The sequence below is a fragment of the Lates calcarifer genome, linkage group LG14 (genome assembly GCF_001640805.2).
Source record: "Lates calcarifer isolate ASB-BC8 linkage group LG14, TLL_Latcal_v3, whole genome shotgun sequence".
Taxonomy (NCBI): Eukaryota; Metazoa; Chordata; class Actinopteri; family Centropomidae; genus Lates; species Lates calcarifer.
The window spans coordinates 1,451,056-1,473,688 of NC_066846.1; the positions used below are offsets into that span (position 1 = coordinate 1,451,056).

General features: G+C 39.9%; 1 protein-coding gene across 1 annotated transcript in view; it reads left to right on the top strand.

The window, feature by feature from the left end:
- Nucleotides 1-22,633, top strand: part of adam19a (ADAM metallopeptidase domain 19a) — a 156,211-nt gene that overhangs the window by 66,282 nt on the left and 67,296 nt on the right. Inside the window, exon 3 of the mRNA XM_018693824.2 lies at nucleotides 7,021-7,097. Coding sequence (XP_018549340.1) covers nucleotides 7,021-7,097 — 77 coding nt within the window. The remainder of the gene's footprint in view (nucleotides 1-7,020; nucleotides 7,098-22,633) is intronic.

Genomic DNA, 22,633 nt, shown 5'->3' on the forward strand with positions numbered 1-22,633 from the left:
ATAGATTAATTACAGAGGCTCTTCATGTCATTTAGCGAGTCACGTAGGAACACACACACTTGCACAGCACTGGAGGAAGCGATTAATCAGGGCACCCTTTCTTCTGCAACAAATCAACTTCATCCTCAGCAAACCCACAGCAGCCATCCCTTCCTCACTGCTCGCATCTCCTCCATCGTCCTCAGCATTGCTCCGTCCTCCTTCGCCCTCACTCTCTCAAGCCCTCTCGGGTCTCAAATCTGATTGCCTCTTCCTGTAAAGCTCCATCCACTCACACCTTTGCTGGCCCTTCTCCACGCTTCTTGACTGATCGGGAGAAATTGCACCAGAGACGACCGTGGCTCTTTCAACAATTTCATGGCCTAGTTTCACTCAGATAAGAAAAACAGTCAAAAAAGGAGAAAAGAGATGAATGGTCCACAGTCACTCAGTCAGTCATCACTGCAATTCTGGAATGTTTTTTCTTTTATTTATTTTCCAATTTTTGGGTGTTTGCACAAAAATTGTTTGCACAAAAATTGCCACATCTACAGAGAAAGCAAGCTTTTGCTTTCTCTGTAGATGTGGCACTGACTAAACTTTTTTTCCATATTCTCTAGGTTAGCCTGTTTCAGTGTTAGGACAGCAGAGTATGGCTTAGTTTCTTCTCTGAGATTTCATTGCTTTGATAAAATATGATACATTGGTGTAGGAAAGTTTTTTTTTTTTAAGTAAAGTAGTTTTATTTCATTCATACAGGTTGACAAGTTTGTCCATCATACTAGCTTAAGATGGTCTCCTCAGTTTTAATTCCACCTACAGAGCTCTTATTAGTTGATTTTCTTTAATAACTGTCAATGAGCACAATACCAAGACCTATTTGGTCAGCTGAACAAATGGCAGATATGAGCTACCACATCATACCTGATGTGAAACCTTGCAAGTGAGGTATTTCTTCAAGAATGAGATCCAGAACCTTGTGTTACCAAAATCATTTTTAGATTACTAATTTAAGTCATTAATTCTGTAAATTCAGGTTTCATAAAACCTAGATGTTATTTATGTAGTTGTGTCCATAATTATCTGTAATGGTAACACTGGACTGACAGTCAGCTCAGTGGGTGTTTTGACAGGGACTTGTGGGCTAAACACAGTCCCAGTGTTTCAAGAAGAACAATGACAACAGACAAACCTCTAGCCTAGTCAAATGTACATGAAAGAGAAAACAAAGGTGAACTGTAAAATTATTACCCCATCTGCCAAATGTAAACATCTATCCCAGTTTAGAGACCCACTTTGCTGCAACTTTGACCTACTGTACTTGCCGTAGTTGTGTTGTAACTCATTACACAGTTTTCCTGTACGATGAGTTATTATTAGTGACATTTCAGGTGCACTCACTTTCAGTCTCAGATAATCTGGATAAACTGTTGTTGGTTGTTTCCAACATGTCTGATTGACTGTTCGTGTTTCTTGCCTCATCTGACCTCGCTGACTTCACCATGTTCTCAGATCTCAGTTATTACTCTGGTCAGTACAAATTGTAACCAAAAGAACTGATGGCAAAACATAGGAAAATAAGACCAAAATTAGAATTAAGCAGAATTATCCAAGGTCTCATTGTACCATTTTGGGACAGCCATTGCATAAAACTGCAGCTGTAAGTGTGTTCTTGTGTCATTCAATGAGTATACATTAACTGTCACTAAATGAGGGTTGGCTGGCATCATGTAATCCATGAGATGAGCTGTAATAGAGCACACTTATTGTCACTGTGGCAGCCCACAGTCACATCAAAGAACTGGAGAGCGCATACGTCATCAAATCTTTGCATGTTTACTGTTCATAACCCTGTATGATAATCACTGCCTCTCAGGAGGAAAGGGAGGATTGTCAGGGCCCTCTCATCATATTCTTAGCATGTAGATTAGACAAGCTTTGATCCATCTAATAAGCCCTCCTTTGGCACAGTGTGTGTTAGCTCTGCTTCACTAGAGCACAGAGAGGGCCCAGGCTTGGAGCTCCATCTGATACATGGGTGCGGCTGACTTTATTCCTTTCCATGTCTATCCACAGCCCCAAGCAGACAAGCATCCTTGGCTATACCAGATTCAACAACTGTCCCCCTCCTTGCTTGCGCTGTCTCCTTGGCTTCCTCTTTTCTCTTTCCCTGTTGTTTCTCACCATCGATTTGTCTTTTCCTGTTTCTTTGTTGTCTTGCCTTCTTTTTCAGTGTCTGTTTGTGTCTCTCCAACTGTCTGTTTCCATCAAGAGAGCCTCTTGATCAGGACTTTTCTATCTTCTTTGCAAGTAACTTCTCAAACTCTACATCCCTTTTAATTTCCCCAGCCCATTTTTCATTTTCAGTCTCACCCTCTAGGATGTGGTGTACTAAAAAATCGGAATTGACACTGAAACATGATTAAACATGTCGCTACACACAGTTTAAATTTGCGTGTAGTTGATGCGGCTTTACATTATACATTTATTTGCTCTTTAAGCCAGTGGGGGTGCAGGATGAAGATTAAAGCAGTGTAATTGTAACCTCGAGAAATCAGGAGAAGCAGCCCAAATCACTCAGAGCACAAACACCAGTGGCTGCTGTGAAAGATCGACAAATACGACTGAGGGAATGTGAGGATTTGGAAACCGTTTGATCAGTAAATGTGCGGATACTCTACAACAAACTCAGTAAGCAGAGCCTCCAAGTCGAGTCATTTTTGCAGCACTGACCCTGAGACGTTAGCCCGCAGATATGAGGAAAGGCAGTGATGTGGAAAAGGAAATGGAGATGCTTTTCCACAAGACAAAGTAACTGGACATTTGATATTTTGAGCTGGTAGATAATGAACTCTGATGAACAGCTGTGTTTCTTATTCCCCTCTTCTCAGCAAATGAACCCTCCACAAAGAAAATCTGTTGAAAGAACCTCTGCCTTAAGTCCTCACTATGCTTCAAACTAGCTAGGTCGTACGACAGTCGTCAGCCCACTGAAAGCAAAAGCGTTTAAGGGAAGAGGATAAGGGAACAGCTTATGGCCAACCTTGGAGGTGGGTTGAAAAGGCTGCTGACACGTGTCTGGGGACACGAAATATGATTATATTTCAGATTGGAGGCAGTGGGTAGTGATGTGTAGCCAACAGGAGGCTACGATGGCAGGCTTTCCCCATTTTCATGGTTGGCCATTAGGTGTAGGCGTAAACACTTTTACCTACAGATGTCACACATCTTAAGGCAAAAATGATCCTGGATACAGAATTTGTGTAGGGATTAATGGTGTTCCCTGTTGAACATCTCTCATTGGTGGTTTTGCAAACAGTTGTACATGAAAAAGTGACATGAGTAGTTATATGAGGAATGAAAAAGAATGTTTGCAAGAGAAGTTCAAAACTTGCCTACTTTACACCACAGTGCACCTAGCCAATCACTGACTAAAAGAGGGTACTTGTCTTGATCAGATTTTGGAAGTTACAAAAGTTGTCAGACACAGACTCTCCTGATTCTGCTGTCAGGAAGGGGTTTTCAGACTCAGATTTGTTTGAGGCTTGCAGGACCTTTCCTTGTCTCGGTCATTGCTTCTTTTAAGGCCATGTCCAAAGGCAAAAATGTTTATGGCTGTTCTGTACAGCAGTATTTTAAAGCGGGGTGAAAACCCACATGTAACAGATCAGGGCAAGATGAGGCAATCATTAAAATATGGGGATAACAGCACACACAAATCTTACAGACATTTTTCCTCAGGCATTTATGGTGTTGTACTCTTGTGTTAAGGAAGAAAGAAGAGAAACTGAGAGAGTTGTTCAGCCTACTTTCACACCTTTGATCACCTGGTCAGTTCTTTGATAAAGTGAGCATAACTGCCAGATTGTCTGTTCCTATGTCCTATAATTATGTGCAAGGAAACAGCAAGGTTAGTCGATCCACTTAGTAATTAGTTTGAAGAATTTTAAGACCTTTAAGAACTCTCCTTGTACAAAACATTTGCTATCTTGACATATGTCCTCACCCTCCTGCTTCCTCCTTACACTGTGTGACCCTGTTGTGATCAATCGTGGTCTTTCAACTGGAGCTGGGGACATTTCAAAACTAAACAGCCGAAAATGAGGCAAGAGATGTGGAAGTCCATCTGCTGAGCATGTGTCACTTTATGTTGAAATGACACATTTAATGATGTGGAAAGGAATAGTCTTCAATCCACAGTGGCTTGTTTTGTTTGGAGCTTTGCTCAGAGATGGAAGATAGATAAAGGAGGAAATGCAGACAGGACCTGAGGGTTGGAGGAGACAGTCTCTGTTAATCCAGCTGTATGGTTTTATTGTAATGCAGTAAATGCTTTCTTTCCTCTCAGATTTTTGTTAAAACTACATTAGGTTGTAGGGTTTTACCTTGCCCTTTAGTTCTTGGCACTGTGTTTCTTTTCACTACACTGAGACTTGGGTAACTTGTAATTTAGTTTGTGGAAAAGAAGTTCTAAATCACTGCGTAAGAACTCTCCATGCCAACAAGAAAGTTGCTATTAAATGAGAAATCATATGTATTATATATCAATCTGCCTGTGCAACCCCTGTTCCAGATAAAACAATTCTGAAACACTTTGGATGTTGACAGTGTTTTTTCTTTTTTTTTTAATGTTCACTGCCATTCTACTCTACAGTGTCTGGGCACAGCAACTCCCACTACTTGTTGTCACAGCTGAGAAAGAAAAGGAAGACAAAGATTTTTTTCATTTTCAAACTTGGAGTGTTTAGCTCAATCCAACAATTTACTCCAAGTCTAAGAAGAGAATATGAGAGATACTGACATTTAAATCTAAAGAGACAGACTGGCTGTTGGTGATTGACAGAACACACAGTCTGAGAGGTACAGTACGGCCAGTCCATTGACAGCCACACGTTCATAGTGGCATCAAAAACACAAGCCATTTCCGAGGATGTTATAACACTTTGATAGTGATGTAGGAATAGCAGGGATGCAGTGTCACTTCAGATCATTCTGACAGAGACACACAGTCGCTCTTCTTCCCCTCAGATTTTTGGCAAAGGATTTTCTCCGTTGAGACAAGTGTAATGATTTCATGGTGCTTGTAAAGAGTTTATGGTCTTTCAGTCAGTCGTGGTGCAGCAGTCTTCCTTAAAGCAAACCCTGTCCGTGGGAAAGCAGAATGCAACACAGATCATTTTGTTCAAGTCTAACAGTGGATTTGCATAGAACTAGTTTTACCTGGGGATGTGTAATTTCATTGCAGATTGCTCTTAGTGCACAATTTCTTTTCTTCATATAGACACAAAAGGTTTCTGTCGGCACAAACTGCAATCAGTCTTCAACCTCTTCAACCCATTTTCTTGCTAGTGGGATTTCACAACTTTCTTTGGACCTGTATTATTTTGCAGAACTGCTGTTTCTCAATCGGCAAAGAAAGAAAGAAACAACAGAAGTCGCTGAATTTCATCATTTAAATATGATCTCCTCTAGTCAGTGGTGCTTATTGCACTATATTCATTAGTTTGTCTGATAGGCTTAGATAAGTGAGTGTTGTGGTATTGTTTACTGCTGTCACATTATATGAAAACATAATGATACCAAGATTGTCTAAAGAAATAATTTTCTGCACAGATCACTGAATCAGCAACGATTTTATATGTTAATGGCACATATGATGTGAAGGACAGGCTGTTCTGGGTTTACTGCTACATAGCAGCAGACCTATGTAAGGTAACCTTTTTGAAACGTTTTGTCACCCTCCCTGCTCCTCTCTGCATCTGGGAAATGTATTATCCTAAAGAAAAAAAAAGAAAAAGAAAAAAATGTGAATTTGCAAACTGACTTGTTTTTCCCTTGTTGCAGTTTCTAAAAAGGAGCATGAAACTGTTGGGCCTCAAATTGTTTTCCCTGCAGAGATGCTTACCAATAGTGAGAGAAATGAGTTTGAGGTTTATTTATAGAAATAAAAAATGAGCTCATGTGTATTTCTCATAATTAAAACCATATGGCCAAGTGTCTCCATATTGTTTTGTTTTACTGTCAGTATTGGTCAAATGTAAAACAAATGAATGTCACAACAGATTCAAAACCACAAGAAAACAAAGCATTAATATAGTTTTAGAGTTTTTAAGTATTTTTTACTATATTTTGCAAATTGAAAATAGATGGACTGTTTTTTTTCAGTAGTACAGTTTCAGTTATTGTTCATCATTCACTACATTCTGTACACAAGTGAACTCTGGAGGCTATTTGGTTGATGGGTTTTGCCTTTTAGTTTTCCAGAACAAGATACAGTTATCTTGACAGCTACATGGCAGATTAGCATGAAATTTATAGATTGGTGTGTAGAGGAGGAATCCCTTGATGAGGCCTCTGACATTTTCCCTAGTGACAACATCAGGTCAAAAGTTTGACCTGCATGCAAGAATTATAAAAATATGATGCCACTGAAATGTTCTTCATGCTCGCCAGAGGATAAACCCTTTGTATGTTCCACGTTGCTATAAAATATGCTGAAAAAACTTCCAGGGAATCAACCCCTTTCATTTTAATGGCCAAGCAATCATTAAGAATCCCATATTCTCAAGAAAAACTGCAGTTTTAGCTCAATTACTCAGCAGCCACATCAGCTGTCCGCCGACTGATTCTGGTAATCTCTTGACTTTTACTTTTTCTCCATGCGTGTTATTGCTACATGTAAGGTTTAAAACATTTGAATGCACCTGAAACTTAAGATGAACGTTGCTTAAATGGAAAACACATGGTGGAGTGGTTAGCACTGTCGCCTCACAGCAAGAAGGTTCCAAGGTCAAGCCTGGGGTTTTTCCCTTAACGGATAAGCAGTATAGAGAAGGATGGATGTAGTTTTGAATATTTGTTTTGGGCCACAATGTGCTTAAATGTATTTTCATTGCATTGGATACTACTGTTTGAACATGTGATGCATGGCCAAATGTATACCTACATTTTAAGAAATATACTTTTGAATGTACAGTATCTGTCAAATATATTATTTTTCCACTGAAATTCCTGACCCTATCTCTCCTCTTTACCCAACAGGAGGCGTACCCTGTCAGAGGGGAAATAGTGCTCTCATCCAATGACCTCCAACTGGTGCTACAAGTTGAACGTAATCAGTGAGTATTCCTTTTCTCGTGCCATTTTTACTGCTGTAACACCTATAATAACCTCCCCTGTCATCCCTCAGAGAACTGTGGATTCAACTGGGAGACAGAGAATGTGGAGTGAAGAGATAATAGGGGGTGATAGGAAAAAGCTCCAGTCATTCCTCTTCTCTCTTATTTCTTTCTTGATTTTGATCAGTGTGTGCTTTACCACAGAAACTCAAGCTTACCAAAGGTCTCCTCATCTTGAACACTTATTAAGGATTGAATGGATGGCCTTAGGATATGTATGTGCTCATGCTAATAGCAGTTCATAGTGCAATAATCATAAAGTTACAAGGTTTAAGTGCTTGTTTTAAAAAGAACACGCTGAGAACACTTTCAGTTTTGTGGGGTCAGTTGATCAGCACAGAAAAGCTCTGTGAATTGCTAATGCTGAAAGAGAAAGCTAATGCTCCATTAGACATATTATTTGATGGTCATGGACAGCTCATAGGCCATGACCGTGAAAGTTTAGCGATGGCTTCAGCCAGTTGCATTTGGAGCTTTTCATATTTACCTCAAGTGAGATGAATATGACATGCTCATAAGTCAGAGCTTTAGCTAGTTATTTGCTGCTTTGTAATGGGAGAGGGAATGTGTAAGTGACACACCTCGGGGCGCAAAGAGAGGCGAGGCTAATCAGAATGAGCGGTGAGCTCCATGGAGGGCATGTGGAACAGGGTTCAAGGCTAGCAGAGGTTATGATGTCTGCTACCATCTATGTGTGTAATTTTAAAGCAGACACATGTCTTATATATACAAATGTGAGCTGTGGTTTTGTCACAGTGAATGCTGGTATGTTATGAAGAAATGTGCAAAGCCTTGCACTGCAGGCTTGTGACTTCAGAATGAAAGAATGGAATATGCTTCAATGGGTTGCACATTGAGGCACATAACAGTATTTCAGTCCACTAATCCACTATGGATAGGGAATGCATAGAATTTCAGTTGCATGGAAACAGATTGATGACGTGGAGTAGAGGAGACAAATAGAGGAACTGACACAGACAGTTTTCTGTCAGGGGGACTGACAGAAAAACAAGAAGCCCAGAGACAATGGTGGCATACATGAAACGGGCAGGCAGTGATGAACGAGATTGAGAGGAGACGGGAATGTATAGAGCGTTGGCTGGTGATGATGAACTGAGTCTGGGCCAGGGAGTCACAGTGTGTAATACAGGACAGCGAGTTGGCAGACTCTGTGTTTATTTTAAACCGGCAGTTGAGTCCCAGCGAAGCGCATAAGTTTGGTCTGGACCAGCAAATGTAGGTCAGAGAAAGAAGGACACATTCTGGGGGAAGCAGTCACTCTGCTGAAGGAGGAGTTACTGGGAATGTTACTGGAAACCAAGTTTATTTTATCTACTGGGTCTCTTCCACTGGGACAAGAGTAGAACATGGCCACGAAGGAGCACAGTGTTTGAAGGCCAAGATTATCACTTTTACACTCATGAAAGGAGGGACAAATCTACCTGCTTTATCAATTTATTACAACAAAATGCCCCTTCATTAAGAAAAAAATAGATCTCATTATAACAATATCACTATCTCATTAGCAAAATAAAGTATCTCATTAAAAGAAGAAAGATATTTTGTTACAATGGTAAGTACCTTGTTAGCATGACAAAACACACAAAAATATCTTGCTACAAATAAAAAACACTCTACATCACAACAAAATATCTGCTGATATTGGGGAAATATCTCATTATAAAGACAAATGGATAGAATAAATATATAATATTTATTTAAAACAATAGAGAATATGTTATTATCCAAACAAAATATCCACTTGTGAGCAATAATAAGCAGCTCAAATTGTCAGGCAAAAAATAAGATTTAACTGTCTCATACTTATAATGCATAGTCCATCTGACTGTCTGTCTGTCTGTCTGTCCCATTCGCATGAACACAGTATCTCAGGAACACCTTCAAGTTTGGCACAAACGTTCACTTGGACTCAAGGATGAACTGATCAGAATTTGGTGGTCAAAGGTCAAACATCACGGACACTGTAACCTCAAAAACATGTTTTTGGCCATAACTCAACAAGTCATACAGTAATTATGACAATTTTCACGTAAATGTCCAATATACAATGATAAATAATATCTCATAGGCCAAAGATCAACTTCACTGCAACATCATAACGTTCTGCAAAAACACTTTTCTGGCCATGATTCAACACCATACCTCAGGAACAGAGGAAGAGATATTTTATGTTTGGTCAGATACTGACTTGGTGAATATAATCTTATGTGCCCACTTTAAAATGACTGTATAGATCTTCTGTGCTGCTGGGTTGAAGATGTACAAAGCTTCCATATTTTTGAACCTCACTGCAGCAACATCCATATCTGAAGCATTATCCACTGTCATGGCTACAGCTTTGTGTTCTCTCAGCTTTATCAGCCAAGCATGAGAGCACAAACAGGGGATTTGACTCTGTTTTTGTCTCCCTCAATTAACTTATATACTAACTCAGTAGACATAAAGCAGAGCAAGAACAACAAGGCCTAACAAAGTCAAGTCAAATCAGTTTTATTCACTGCCACTTGACTGGTTGGCACATGCATGCAGCCATGAGGCAGTAATTGTAGTTTATTAAACCATCAAATCCTATTTCCCCAAAACACAATGAAGTTTTTCTCTTGTCAAGATGTTTGGTTTGTCATTAGTGGACACTACAGAAAGTACAAGATTGTCAGCTGTTAACATTCAATAGCATTCAGGATGTTATTTGGTACTTCAGTATTCATTATCAGTAAATTCCCTAAAATCAGTTAGTTTATTTACCTTGTAAATAAAAACACTAAGACAGTAAAACAGTAAAGTTATAGATAATATAATTAACTGTTATCTGCAAAGTGCTGCATCAAAGTGATAGACTGGTCTTACAGAGTGTGACTCCTTCACTTCAAGTGTTTTAAACAGACGTGAGGGAGGAGGAGAATACAGGGATGGAATGAGAATGACTGTGTGGGGGAAAGATGACCTACACACAGATCCTGTGGATAGATTGAGAGTGGGGAAGCCTGTGTGTGTGTGTGTGTGTGTGTGTGTGTGTGTGTGTGTGTATGTGTGTGTGCTGTGTCCCTGAATGCCAGCTGACACAAGGCTACACATGCCTTTCCCGCCTGAAATACACAGAATAGTTTATCTGTGAATCATGTTTGTCCGTCATGATGCTGGTTTATTTGTTTGTCTGTCTGCTTTGGGGTTCCAGTGTATAGAACAGGGCCTCAGGGCATCTGACAGCACTGTTAGTCAGGTCTGCCCACTAACAGCTCCAACCCACATGATAGTAAAGGTCACTGAAATGGCAGTATTAGTACTTGAACTGATGTAGTGAGGAGTACACCAAGACCATCACTTGCATGCTTTCAGGACAAATGTCAACTGTGTCACAGTAAGACGTAACTCCTTCTGTCCTGTCAGACTGCTGGAAGTGGTCAGAATCATTTTCTCAGACCGGCAGGGCTGGGATGATCCCGATTTGATACTATCACAACACCTGGGTGCCAATTCAATGTGTATTGTGTTCTTCTAGAGACTATGTTTATCATGAGTCATATTTCCAAAAACATGAGGGGTGAGGGTGAGGGTTCCACTGGGTTTAGATGTCGGTTAGCACTCTGCGTAGCCGGAAAGTTTGAATTTATGTACCGTCAGAACTACTACTCGCACTTCAGTTGCCACTTGCAGACAGAAAGATATTTAGATGGTACAGAATGGGCGGCACGGTGCAAGAAGGTTCTGGGTTCAAGCCCGGGGCTTTTCTGTGTGGAGTTTGAATGTTCTTCCTGTGTCTGTGTGGGTTCTCTCCAGCTTCCTTCCACAATCCAAAGACATGCAGGTTAATTGGTGACTCTAAGTTGCCTGTAAGTGTGAATGTAAGTGTGAATGTGGATTGTTTGTCTATATGTGTTGGCCCTGTGATGGACTGGTGATCTGTACAGGGTGTACCCCGCCTTTTGCCCAGTGTCAGCTGGGATAGGCTCCAGTCCCCCTGCGAGCCTTAAGGATAAGCAGTATAGATAAAGGATGAATGAATGAAAATGGCCCAGAATGGATTTTCTTGCCATGAATAATGCTAATGCATTTTCTCTGATTGTACAGTCACCAGTTAAGTTCTTTGGATAACTCCTAAAGTTGGATACAATGTAGAAATTGGATATTTTATGTTTTAAAAGAGGTAATTGTTACAGTCCTCTGGATCAAATCCTGAGATATATTTCCCCATCAATAATTATTTCTTAGAGAGCAGTGCTATGATGTAAGCCATTTCTAATCATGTGGGACACAATCTCATAACATCAAATCTCATTCTTGAATGGTGAAAACGAAACCGCTTTCTTGGGAAAAAATATATATTGAAATTAAAAAATAGTCTATTTAGTAATTGAACTGGCACAGTTTCAGGCATTAAATAAAAGTTTTTCTAATATCAGAGGATAAGAATTTTTTTTTTTGCTAATGTTACAGGCAACATTGTTTACACAGGTACCTATCAGTGTGTGTGCGTGTGTGTGTGTTCGTGTTTGTGTGTGTGTGTGTGTGTGTGTGTGTGTGTTTTGAGCTAGTACAAGCATGGAAAAAGAATTAGACAAACATATACATTATCAAAGAAGAGCCAACAGGGTAATCATCATATATTAAATATTAATAGCATCAGCACAATTGGCCATATCATTCAATTAGTTTGCACTGGCTGGTGGTGCTGTGCTGCTTTATCTCCTCACCTCAGTATATCTTGCACATACAGCTCAGGATGTTGGCATTGCACTAAAAGACGACATTTAATTTTAATTGCAAATTTTCTGTTGAGGGTTAGTAGATGAAGTGTAAGCTCTCTTTATGTAAATGAAAGCCTTGATTACACTGCCACCCTGGGATGATACGTAATGAAATGGGCAATACATGCCATCCATTGTACCTGATGATGAGGCAGACCCCAGCAAATGTGTCTAGTTGAGCTAAATGTATTGCTGTACTCCAGGCGGCAGACCTGACAAGGTGTTAATTAGGACTCGTGTCCTCGGAGAGTCTGACTTCACAAAGAAAGAGTTTAGAGGCACTTTTTAAGCACTCTCCTGGCAACAGCTTTTATTATCCCAGTTCCTCCATTGATTTTTCCCTAGGAACTAGTTTGTTTGAACTTGGCCACAGCTCCACTGTGTCTCCACTTTAATAGTGATTAAAATCAATAATGAGCTTTGTTCTGTTAATCTGCTCTAATCCAGCTCGGGATGTCAGCTCAGACGATGACTGGTAGCTCCGAGGCTAGCTGCGCCCGCCCCTTTTTTTTTTTGTCAAGGAAAATCCCAAGAAAACCACTCCGATTTGGAGCTGCTTCAACTGGCAGGATGAAGGGAGTGAGGGGAGAGGAGGGGGTGGGCTCTGTGGAGTGTGGGAAAGACAGAGACATTGTGGAGGGTTAGAGAGGCTCACAGGAAACAGAATAAACCTTCAGTGAAAGTTAGTCCTGGAGGTCAAGCAGGGTAGGGATTTGGAAGAGGTGAAGTAGATGTAAAAACAGACTGAGACAGAGAACAGGTGGTGGTGTTGGGTGATGTGAGCCTGGGCCTGCCAGACCTGTATACCCTCCAGACTCTGTAGTGTTTCCTGTTTGGCATGTGCAGAGGAAGTCCTGTTAGAGCAGCTGTGCAGCCTTGAAACATTATATATTTACTCCACATTTCTGCATGGTTGCGTAGCCGCACACACTCACACACATCTCTGACATCTGATGCGTGTACAGTACAGTGCTGTTCACCATTGTGTTTGTATCCCTAAAGACAGCATAGCCTCATCTGTCAGAGTGTGACCTTCTGAAACTGAATGTTTGAGACAGACCGCAACTAAGGCTCAGTCCTGCAGGGCTTTGTTGCCATCTCTCATTTCACTTCACACCTAAAGTCCAGGATGACTGATGGCAGATGCAAATCACACTTCACACACCTTTTCCAAGTCCTCAGATAGCAAAATCATAACCCGAAACACAACTATACTCTTTCAGGAGCGTCGTAAGACCATTAAAGAGTCTAAATGTTTTGATCTTCATTCAAAAATGTTCAATGTCTTAAGTACACTGAAGCACACAGCTATTTTTCAATTTGAGAAATTAATTATTTTAGCCTCCAAAGTGTCTCTCTGTGAGTTTTCCCAGATCAATTTTCTGTATTTATTGCATTTACTTACGGGATTTTCAGCATGCATACCCAGCATTTTAGGTTTAATTGTTGCCATGAAAATGACCTTGAGTGCTATTTGAACTGAGACTAGAAAAGCAGAGCCACAGTCAATAGTCTTTTTTTATTCATCAACTTTCAAAATACTGCAACACTGCAAGGAATTTCCAAGATCCTGTTTCTTTACAAGCCTCTCATGTTAGATTTGATAAGTCACACTACAATTTTAGCTGGCCATCTCCTGGGCTTGGAATGGATCAGCATCTCCAGTGTTAAGATACAGTTGTATTAATGGGCAACATACAGCAATGGTAACATATAGGAAGTGGGGGTGCAGCAGTTGGTCGGTCAGTCCACCATTTTGGCCCAGACTGAAATATCTAACTGTTGGATTGGATTATAATGAAATTTGGTTCAGGAATGAGCTGTAATAACTTTGGTGAATCAGCTGACTTTTCATCTAGTGCCATCACACTTACTTTACAATCAAATATTTGTAAAACTCATGACATTCCCATCAACCTCAGCTGGACTCAGCTAATTATTAAATATTAGCATGTTAACTCATTTAACTAAGATAATGAACGTGGTAAATATTGTACCTGCTAAACATCTAAATGTTAATATTATCATTGTGAGCATGTTAGCATTCTGATGTTAACATTTAGCTCAAGACATGTTTCAGTTATTGCAAGCAGCAACCTTTGCTCTGTGTCATTAATCCCATTAATCAGGCTTGAGGTCTAAATAAGATTTATGATTATTATAATTATTATTCTTATTAAGTTTTCAACAAATGCAGTTTTTAACCTACAGCAGGATATTGAAAGTGTGGCATTGTCATGTGTGACAACTCTGTGTTATCAGTGTGGTCATCTAGATCATTAGTATATCAGTACATTTCTGAACTGTGCCATTTTCACATCATATTTTGGATTTAACATCATATGGGGTTGTCAAGATGTCCCACAATGCACCGTCAGCATTGCTGCTCATATACTCTGCTATAATTTTATATATTATATTATAGCCATATGTTATTCAAGTGACAAATCGTGCAAAAAATCAAACAAAATTGAACAAACATCGTATGCTCTCTTTGGAACAACCTGGCTTCTTTCCCTTGACATCCTCTATCTGTAAGTATGTTATGAAGTTTGTCAAATGACTCCATACTGCGTGAAATCTCCAGTTTTTGTCCACAAGCCAAGACTATAACTTGCACACATAGACTGAACTGATTGCAATTTTTATTCAGTAAAATATAAAAAGTGTGAAAGTCAGCATCCACAAAAAGGCACAAAAGGCTGGCATTGGGTACTGGTACAAACACGTAGTTCCTCTGAGCCATCATCACTCCTTTTGTTTTCAAAAGAAGCCATTAACCTTGATCCTGTGACAGAGGCTGAGGGAGGTGACAGCACACTTCACAGATGGGTGATGGGCCATGAACAGGCGTTGGGGCCAATTAGAGCCGGTGTGGCAAACATGGAGGTTCCTGGTTGTCATAGCCAAAGAATGTGACCGCAGTGTGTTGTCAGGTTGAGGTTAGTTGTGAAGCGTGCTTGTCACATCACCCCTGTAGTCTGTTTCACTGTCCTCATTTAAGCGGGGGCTGAATGTGAATGGTATGTTTACAAACAGCACCTGAGAAATTCTGCATAGTTCTCCTTTTTTTATGCAACATATACATTTGATATAAGTGGCTACCAGTCGTTCCACCATAGAAATGTAGATTTCGAGGGGAAGTTTTGAGGGGCTCAGAAAAATGATCTCATCCTGCGATAGAGGCGGCAGATCAGAAAACACCTCCACCTGTAGGCTCCTATAGGGCACTGACAAGTGATGGATTTTGTTGCTTAATTTGGCGGACTTGTTGATTATCAGGGCTCACTGTACTATATCCATCAGATCTGAGCCCATACAGACTACAGCTGGACCCTGGAAACTGGGCTGGGCTGGCGGAGTTTAGAAGAATTTATGTCCCATTAAACCAAAACTATGAGCTGAAAGAGCCTAAAGGGCTGTGTAGAGCTGAGAGTGGCTGGAGAGGTGGTGATTATTCTCTGTGGGTTTGTCATTTCGAGCGACCTCTTTCATATTACACACAGTCATTAGATCCATTGTTAATATAAAAATATTGATTAGTGCAGCTTTAATACACAGCAACTATTGATTTCATACAGTATACCATCAAACCGGTACGCTGAAAGAGTAATCATTTAGGTCTCCTCTGTGCCACTTGCCTCTTTTATAGTAGCAGTCATGTGTTTGATTGATTGATTTTGGTTGTCTGCTGTAGTGTGTAATTGCAGCCCCTCATCAGGCCTCAGATGCTAGGTCTGTTTTCCAGATGTTTTCTTAGAGGACCAGGGAGAGCTGCATAATTATATTAACTGTGAACTCTACCATTGATTTTTTTTTCTCTTTTTTTTCTAGACACCATTAACTTACTTTTAACTTACTCCAAGTCATGCCTATAAAAACTCTAATTACGATTAAAGTATTTATGTTGGCTGCACAGTGTACAATAAAAGAGCTAATAAAAGAGCTCTTTTGATGTAGCTATAGGAAACAGCACCTGAAACCTGGCTACTATCATTTCTCTGTTGTCTTATCACCTCTGCTCCTGCTCGCAGCAGCACTCAGGCCTTCCTAGCGACGTGATAAATGTCCTCTCTTAGCTCTCCTGTGTTTGTGTCTTTGAGGCTCAGCACAATATGCTCATTTCAGAAATGAACAAATCTTCAATTACACCTTTTTTTCTCTCTTTTCTCTTTCAGCCTTGTTAGGCAGCCAGTTTTCTCTTGATAAGAACGTTTGGAGTTCTTTTAGTTATAGCATTACATATAGCAAAGCACAATTTATAGTTGGCCTTAATTTAATTTGGGTCATGGTAGGTATGGTATGTGTTTGTATAATCCATTATGATTATGCAAGCATAGGAGCTGCTGGGGAAAGTTACAGGTCTTTTTCTTTTTACGGACAGTGATCACTGTAAACAGGAGGGGAGCAAAGTGAGGGCAACTGTTCGCCCCCTCTGCATGTGTCAGACGTTTATCAGCCCATATCAACACTGCTAGAGTTGTGACCGCTCCCTGGGAGGAAATGGACAAAGAGAAATAATTAACAACATATGGCAAAATTTAACATGAGGAAGTGTGTGAGCAACAGGTGGATGAGTGTATCACGTCTTTTGCGTGTTTCCTCATGTCTCTTTCTGTCAGTAGGGCAAGGGGTCACTTTTTCTGTCTCTCTCACTCTCCTACTCACCCCTTCCTGTCATCTACTGATGTCTCTCTGCCAGCTCTTGGCAGTAGTTCATTCGTAGACATAACTAACAGCTGTCTGGGCTCTCTGGCTTGCTGTGTTGTTTCAGCTGTCCAGTAAATACTCTCTCAGTCTGTTTTTACAAAAAAGCAGAAAGACATTAAGGAGTGTAATCAGAGTGAATTACTGAACAATGTAAGTCTGGAACCCTGGTTTTGGTGATTCAGTATTTCTTTATATGCCAACAGTTCAACATTAAGTTAGTGTGTTGTGGACTATACCATTACTCCTTTATGGCCATACCAGAGCTGCTCTATTGAGCCGCTATCCAAAATATGCACAGTATAAAAAATCAACAATCAGAATCAATCCCAGAGAAGAAGATCAACTCTACTGTCCTACACTTCATGTGACTGGACTGTTCATTGTGTATGGTCACAAACTTTAACTCACTCATGTCTACATTTTCCTGATAAGTGACCTCTTGTGGTGATGCAGATAATCACTGTGCTCTCTCAGATGCAGAGGCAGAGGTGGTGTGATGTTGCCCTTGATTTTATGCATGCCCCAAATCTACTTTTGTCTTTTAACATCCTCTCTACAATAGAAGTAGGAGTGTGTTGCATCATGTAGATTGACATCTGCTGTCTGTGATCACCTTTACCTGCAGTTTAACAAATATCTGACCAGTTTTACAATCGAACATACAGTGCAAAGAACTGACAGAAAGAACTGGAAGAACTGACAGAAAGAACTGAAAGAAAAGGAGAGAGAGATCAGTTATCTTCTACAGCTCTGGGATCAGTTAGTCATGTTACTGTCATAATAGTCATGGTAACTGGTCAGAATCAGTATTTGTGTTATAGTTAGTTAAACCCTGACCTAATAACCATACATTTTCACCATAGAAACATGCAGACGGGTGTAAGGTGTTGGGCCACTACAAGCCACCCTGAGATCTGATGACTGTGAAGGCCATTGTATATAATTCATGCAGTATACAGTGAAAAGAAACGTAGTTTTACAGTTAACAATACAAGAACAAAACGCTTTAGCCTGAGTAGAGATTAAAACAAGGATGTCATCTTAGCTTTACCATATTTAAACTTTATGTAAGCAGAGCGCAGCATCTGAGGAGGCAGAGGCCTCCTCAGATGCAGCGCTCGTATTACCAGCAGGACCTCAAACTGTCCCACTGATATCCTAAAATATGTCCAGAGCCATGGTAGAGCCTCAACTCCTGTATATTTGCAGACAAGTATTTGTGCTTTTTCATTGTTCATTTGTCTTGTGCTGTATGTGTAAGACCTTCAGAGGTGAAAGCATTCATATGGAAAGCTGTGATAAAGATATGTATTATGTTGTTAAGTCTGCTACTAGTACTATAAAAAATAAAAATATGACGTAAAACTGTCTGTTCTCCAAATTCAAGGGGAACAGAGATGGTGTGAGTCAAGATGCTACCAAAATAAATGTCATATTCAAAGAATTGGTCAGAGAAGCCCTTCTCATAAGTCATAAACGTGAAAAAATACAGTTGAAGACAAAAGAGAAGTAGTTTGCCAAGAATGCACAATTATGAGACAACTTCTGAGAGTACTGTCAATGCAAAAACATGCTGTACAAATCCTGCAGATCAGATACACTGCAGATAACACAAAGTTCGACATCAATATTTATAATATCCACATTTATGATGAATAAAGGCATTCACACTTATATATAAAAATCAAGACAATATGTACCTCAGCAATTACACATCTATAATCTGTGTCATAAGCACACAAGGTAAGGTGTTCTGTAGCATCTGAAATACCAGAATACCAGTGGTGGTCAGATGTAAAGAGATAATTAATTTAATACATATATATTTATTATTAATGCTGCATTGAGATTGTTAATAAACCAACAAAAGCTTTAGTCAGAATAAAGGTTTAAGGCAAGAATGCTGTCTGAGCTCCACATAATTCAACATTTATATTAATGAGTTAGCAGCAACAACTCTGCAGTCATCTGCACCACCTAAGCTCACGGCAGGGGACCGAGAAAGAAATGACTTCTATATGCAGACAGCCTTGTCAGTGTGTCCTCTGCAGTACGAGGACCCTTATTGGAGAAAACCGCAAGCACTGTGAACTATGAATAAATACAGACAAAGAAGGCTTCGACTTCACTGCTTAAGAAGAAGCTCACAGACCGTCATCAAGTGCTACATTGGCTTTAACAGATGTGGTTTTACACGGCCTGAGATACACAGGGAGATTTTCAAGCCAGGGAAAGAGTGAAACTGTCATTTAAAGTCTGTGTAAAGCAGTATTAGTAATGCATTCTAAGTTAGTCACACCACAGGAAAATGTGCTAAGACACCCTCTGGTCGTGAGAGGGACAGTGGAGACACTGTGTCCTGAGGCCATAATGTCACTTATCACTCTATTATAGTATTTTTCCGTATGTAATTTATGCTGCTATTTATTTTATTTTAATTTATATTATTTTTATTTTATGTTATGTTAGCCTTTATTTTACTTATTTTATGATAGCTTTATTTCTACTCTCTGTCACACTGTATTACTTTACCACCATGTATGCAACTGTTGCACAGCAATTTCCCTCGGGATAAATAAAGCTTCTTGAATCTTGAATCTAACGCTGCAGCACAGTGACTGTTAGCACCCTGTTGGCATCCTGTTAGCATCCTGTTAGTTCCACAACCTGAAAAATAGATACTAGCAGCCTTGGAGTTGTACAGACGTTCATGTTTGAGCCACCAGAGCCAGAGTCCAGTTCAGAGCCTGAGGACAATTTCTTATTGAATTTGGAATGTAAAGTTTGCAGGAGGTGAATTCCTGTTGTCTCTTATGAAAGTTTGTAAAACTAACCAGAGTGGAATGGTCTCTGTAGAGATGGTGTTGGTAGTGTTATCCTCAGCTCTCCCTCACTGTGGCTCTTCACTAAATAAATCCACCTCCTCTTAATGACTTTGAAAGTTTAAATAAGTCAATGGCCGAGCTGTCCAGGGAAGATACATTTGCAGAACAACAGCATAGCTAGCTAGAAAAACCTGTGATAACTTTTACTGCAGCGGGAGACGGTCTGATGCTAATGCAGCCCTGCTATTTATAACGGTTTAGGTGTTTGGGGTGGGGTTATGCTGAGTGGTGGCTCACATGGTGACATGTTTTAAGGAACTATCCTCTAATATAAATAATATGTTTAGAGACAAATCTCTGAATTTACTTTACACAGACTTTACGCCAGAATAATATGTGATGTAGAGCATATTTGTCCACATTTAGTGCCATCAGGCAGTTGGATGCCCGCTGCTTTAACACTTCATCACAATCGTCATGCTCAATAATGCCTGCTCACATGGTCATGGCCTGGCTGCACAGTGTATCTCACTATTTAGTAACAATTGTAAAAGAGAGAGAGAAGATGCAATCTATCATTTTATTGAGTTCAAAAGCATCAAATGTATTTGGAGGACATGACTTGGAGTTATAGAAATGCAACAGAGTTGTGAGCCTCTTGATTCTATACCAAGGAAAACATGGCAGTCCAAAGTACGGAGAGGTGGCTAACCTGTTTCAAACATACACTGACTTAGGGGGATTTGCTTCAGATTCTTATTTTATTCCTGGCAATGTGGATGCAGCATGAGAATTTTTTGACCAGTCTTTAACAAACAGTATTTCCTATAAGCCCTAGACCATCATAGGTGAAACATCACGGTTCAACAAAAGAGGCAAGTCCATGAGTGAGTTAATGGGACATGGTTAGATCAGACTGAACAGTGTAAAAGTTTTTAGAAAGCAGTGATTACAGCTACATTTTTTTCGTCCTTTCCAGCATATCACATTGTTTTTATCAATGAGTTTTATTCTCATGGATCATTTTGTTAAGAGTGTTCGTAGTTAACATTTTTGTTCTTATACAGCCACAACATCTTGGGGTAACCTAAATACTTAATACCATGCTGCCAGGAACATATAAATGGAGCCAAATTATTCTAACAAAGTAGCTGTCTGAGGCTAATAGCTATGTCAGTGTTGCCAGAAGTCTTACCAAGTCGCTACAGGCTGAATGGGGCTTAATAATATACTGTGTGAAGGGTTGACCTAATGGGCTTCAGCATTAGTTTTGGGTTATAAAGAAAAAAATATTTAGGAAATATGGGTACGTCTAAACCCATTTGAAAAACCATTGCCGTATCTTTTCCTTTCCCGCAATCCCTAAGGCCCAAACAAAGGACACAGCAGGAAAAGACAAACCGTCCTTTCCCCACAACTGTAATCTGCAGCTCCAAAGCACACCATAAAATCCTGTCAGCTGTCATCATGACTTAAAGTGTTGTGACACCTCCGCCTCACTGAAAAGTACAGGATCGCTTCTAAAACACAGAGAGAAGAAAATACAAAATACTCAGCTGAAGGACAGACATGAGCAGGAAGAGCTAGAAAAGGCATGAATACATTCCTCCTGGAGCTCTTGTCCTTCTCCCTCTGTGGCTCTGTCCTCCTCAGACATGCTTCAGTCCGGATAAACAAGGATCTGTTTTTGTTCCTGAGAAGTAATGGGACCATTATTACAAGGTCAGTCACTCACCAAAAGCTTGGAGTGACAACCAAAGACATGTTGCCTTGACCAGATCTTGGCATATTTTTGTCCTATTTTCCTTGTAAAAGTGGTATTTGTAAAGAATGATGCTACATTCTGACATGTTCAGGTTCAAATACTGGTTACGTTACGTTCACTATGGGGAATTTCAAAGCACTTTCAGGGTAAACTGATACAGTCCCCAGCCCTGCAGAAAACAGCATAATGCTATGCAATGGTATGCGTCATTATTGTTAATAATACCTTGATTATGTCGCTTGGAAAAGCTGATGGCAAAATTTAATAAATCTAACTATACAACATACCATGCATACTGCAATTTCAGTCAGTCAGTTGAGCTACCACTTTAATCCGGACTGAAATATCTCATCATCTCTTGGATGGGTAGTCATGAAAGTTTGTACAGACTAGCATGGTCTCTAGAGGAATCACCTGAATGAGTTTGGTGATCTCCTGACTTCTCCTCTAGTGCCATGAGCAGATCAGTGTCTTCACTTGTCTGGTGAAATATCTCAACATCGACCAGATGGATTAGCACACAGTTTGTTACAGATATAAATGGTGTCCAACAGATGTATCCTAGTGAGACTTTGGTGATCCCCTGATTTTCTCCCTTGTCCACCATGAGGTCTGCGTTTTTGGTTTTAAGTGGACTGCGTTGACATCTGTTGGTTTCTTTGGTTTATGACAAAATACCTGCAAAACTAGTGACTTTTCTGTTTCCTTGGAATTTTGGTTTTTTAAGGAAGAGCTGTGTTCTATCTTAATTGACTGTATTGAAGCCCATTCTGGTCTTTGCATCTTGCAATGTGTGCAAAAATCAATGCTGGAATTAATTACCCTTGAGAGACTGTGGTTCACAGTAATTTTAGTAATAGCTAAAAGTCACATAAAATGTCCAAAGTAAAGTTTATTTGTACTCGTTGTATTATTATATTATATTATATATTATATTAGGAAAGAAAATCTTTTATTTTTTAGTGATTATTACATGTTTGTATTTTCACAATCAGCCTTGCATAAATAGATTGGTTGCTTAGTGACGTGATTTTCCATCTGTGCTTTAAAAAACAGATTATCTAAGGTCAAGGCTATAGTGTGTGTCTCAGCCTATCACAGCTTGAGACCAGTTTCACACTACAGGTTTCAGAAACCATGTCAGGGTTTGAGGTAAACCTCATCCTTGCTGAGATGGTGTCACACCTTTACCAGACTGACACATCTGCTATGTTTCAGAGAAGTGAGGCGTCACTCCCCAGCAACAAACTGCTTTAAAGTAGAGATGTTAAAGATGTTGTTCTAACGCATGGAGGAAAAAGCGTTGACACTTCCTGCAACTCAGCATCAAGGCACATTCAAAAGACAACAGCAACTCAGTGGCAAGTGAAACCACTTTGTGACAAGAAGAAGGAACAACAGCCCTCACTG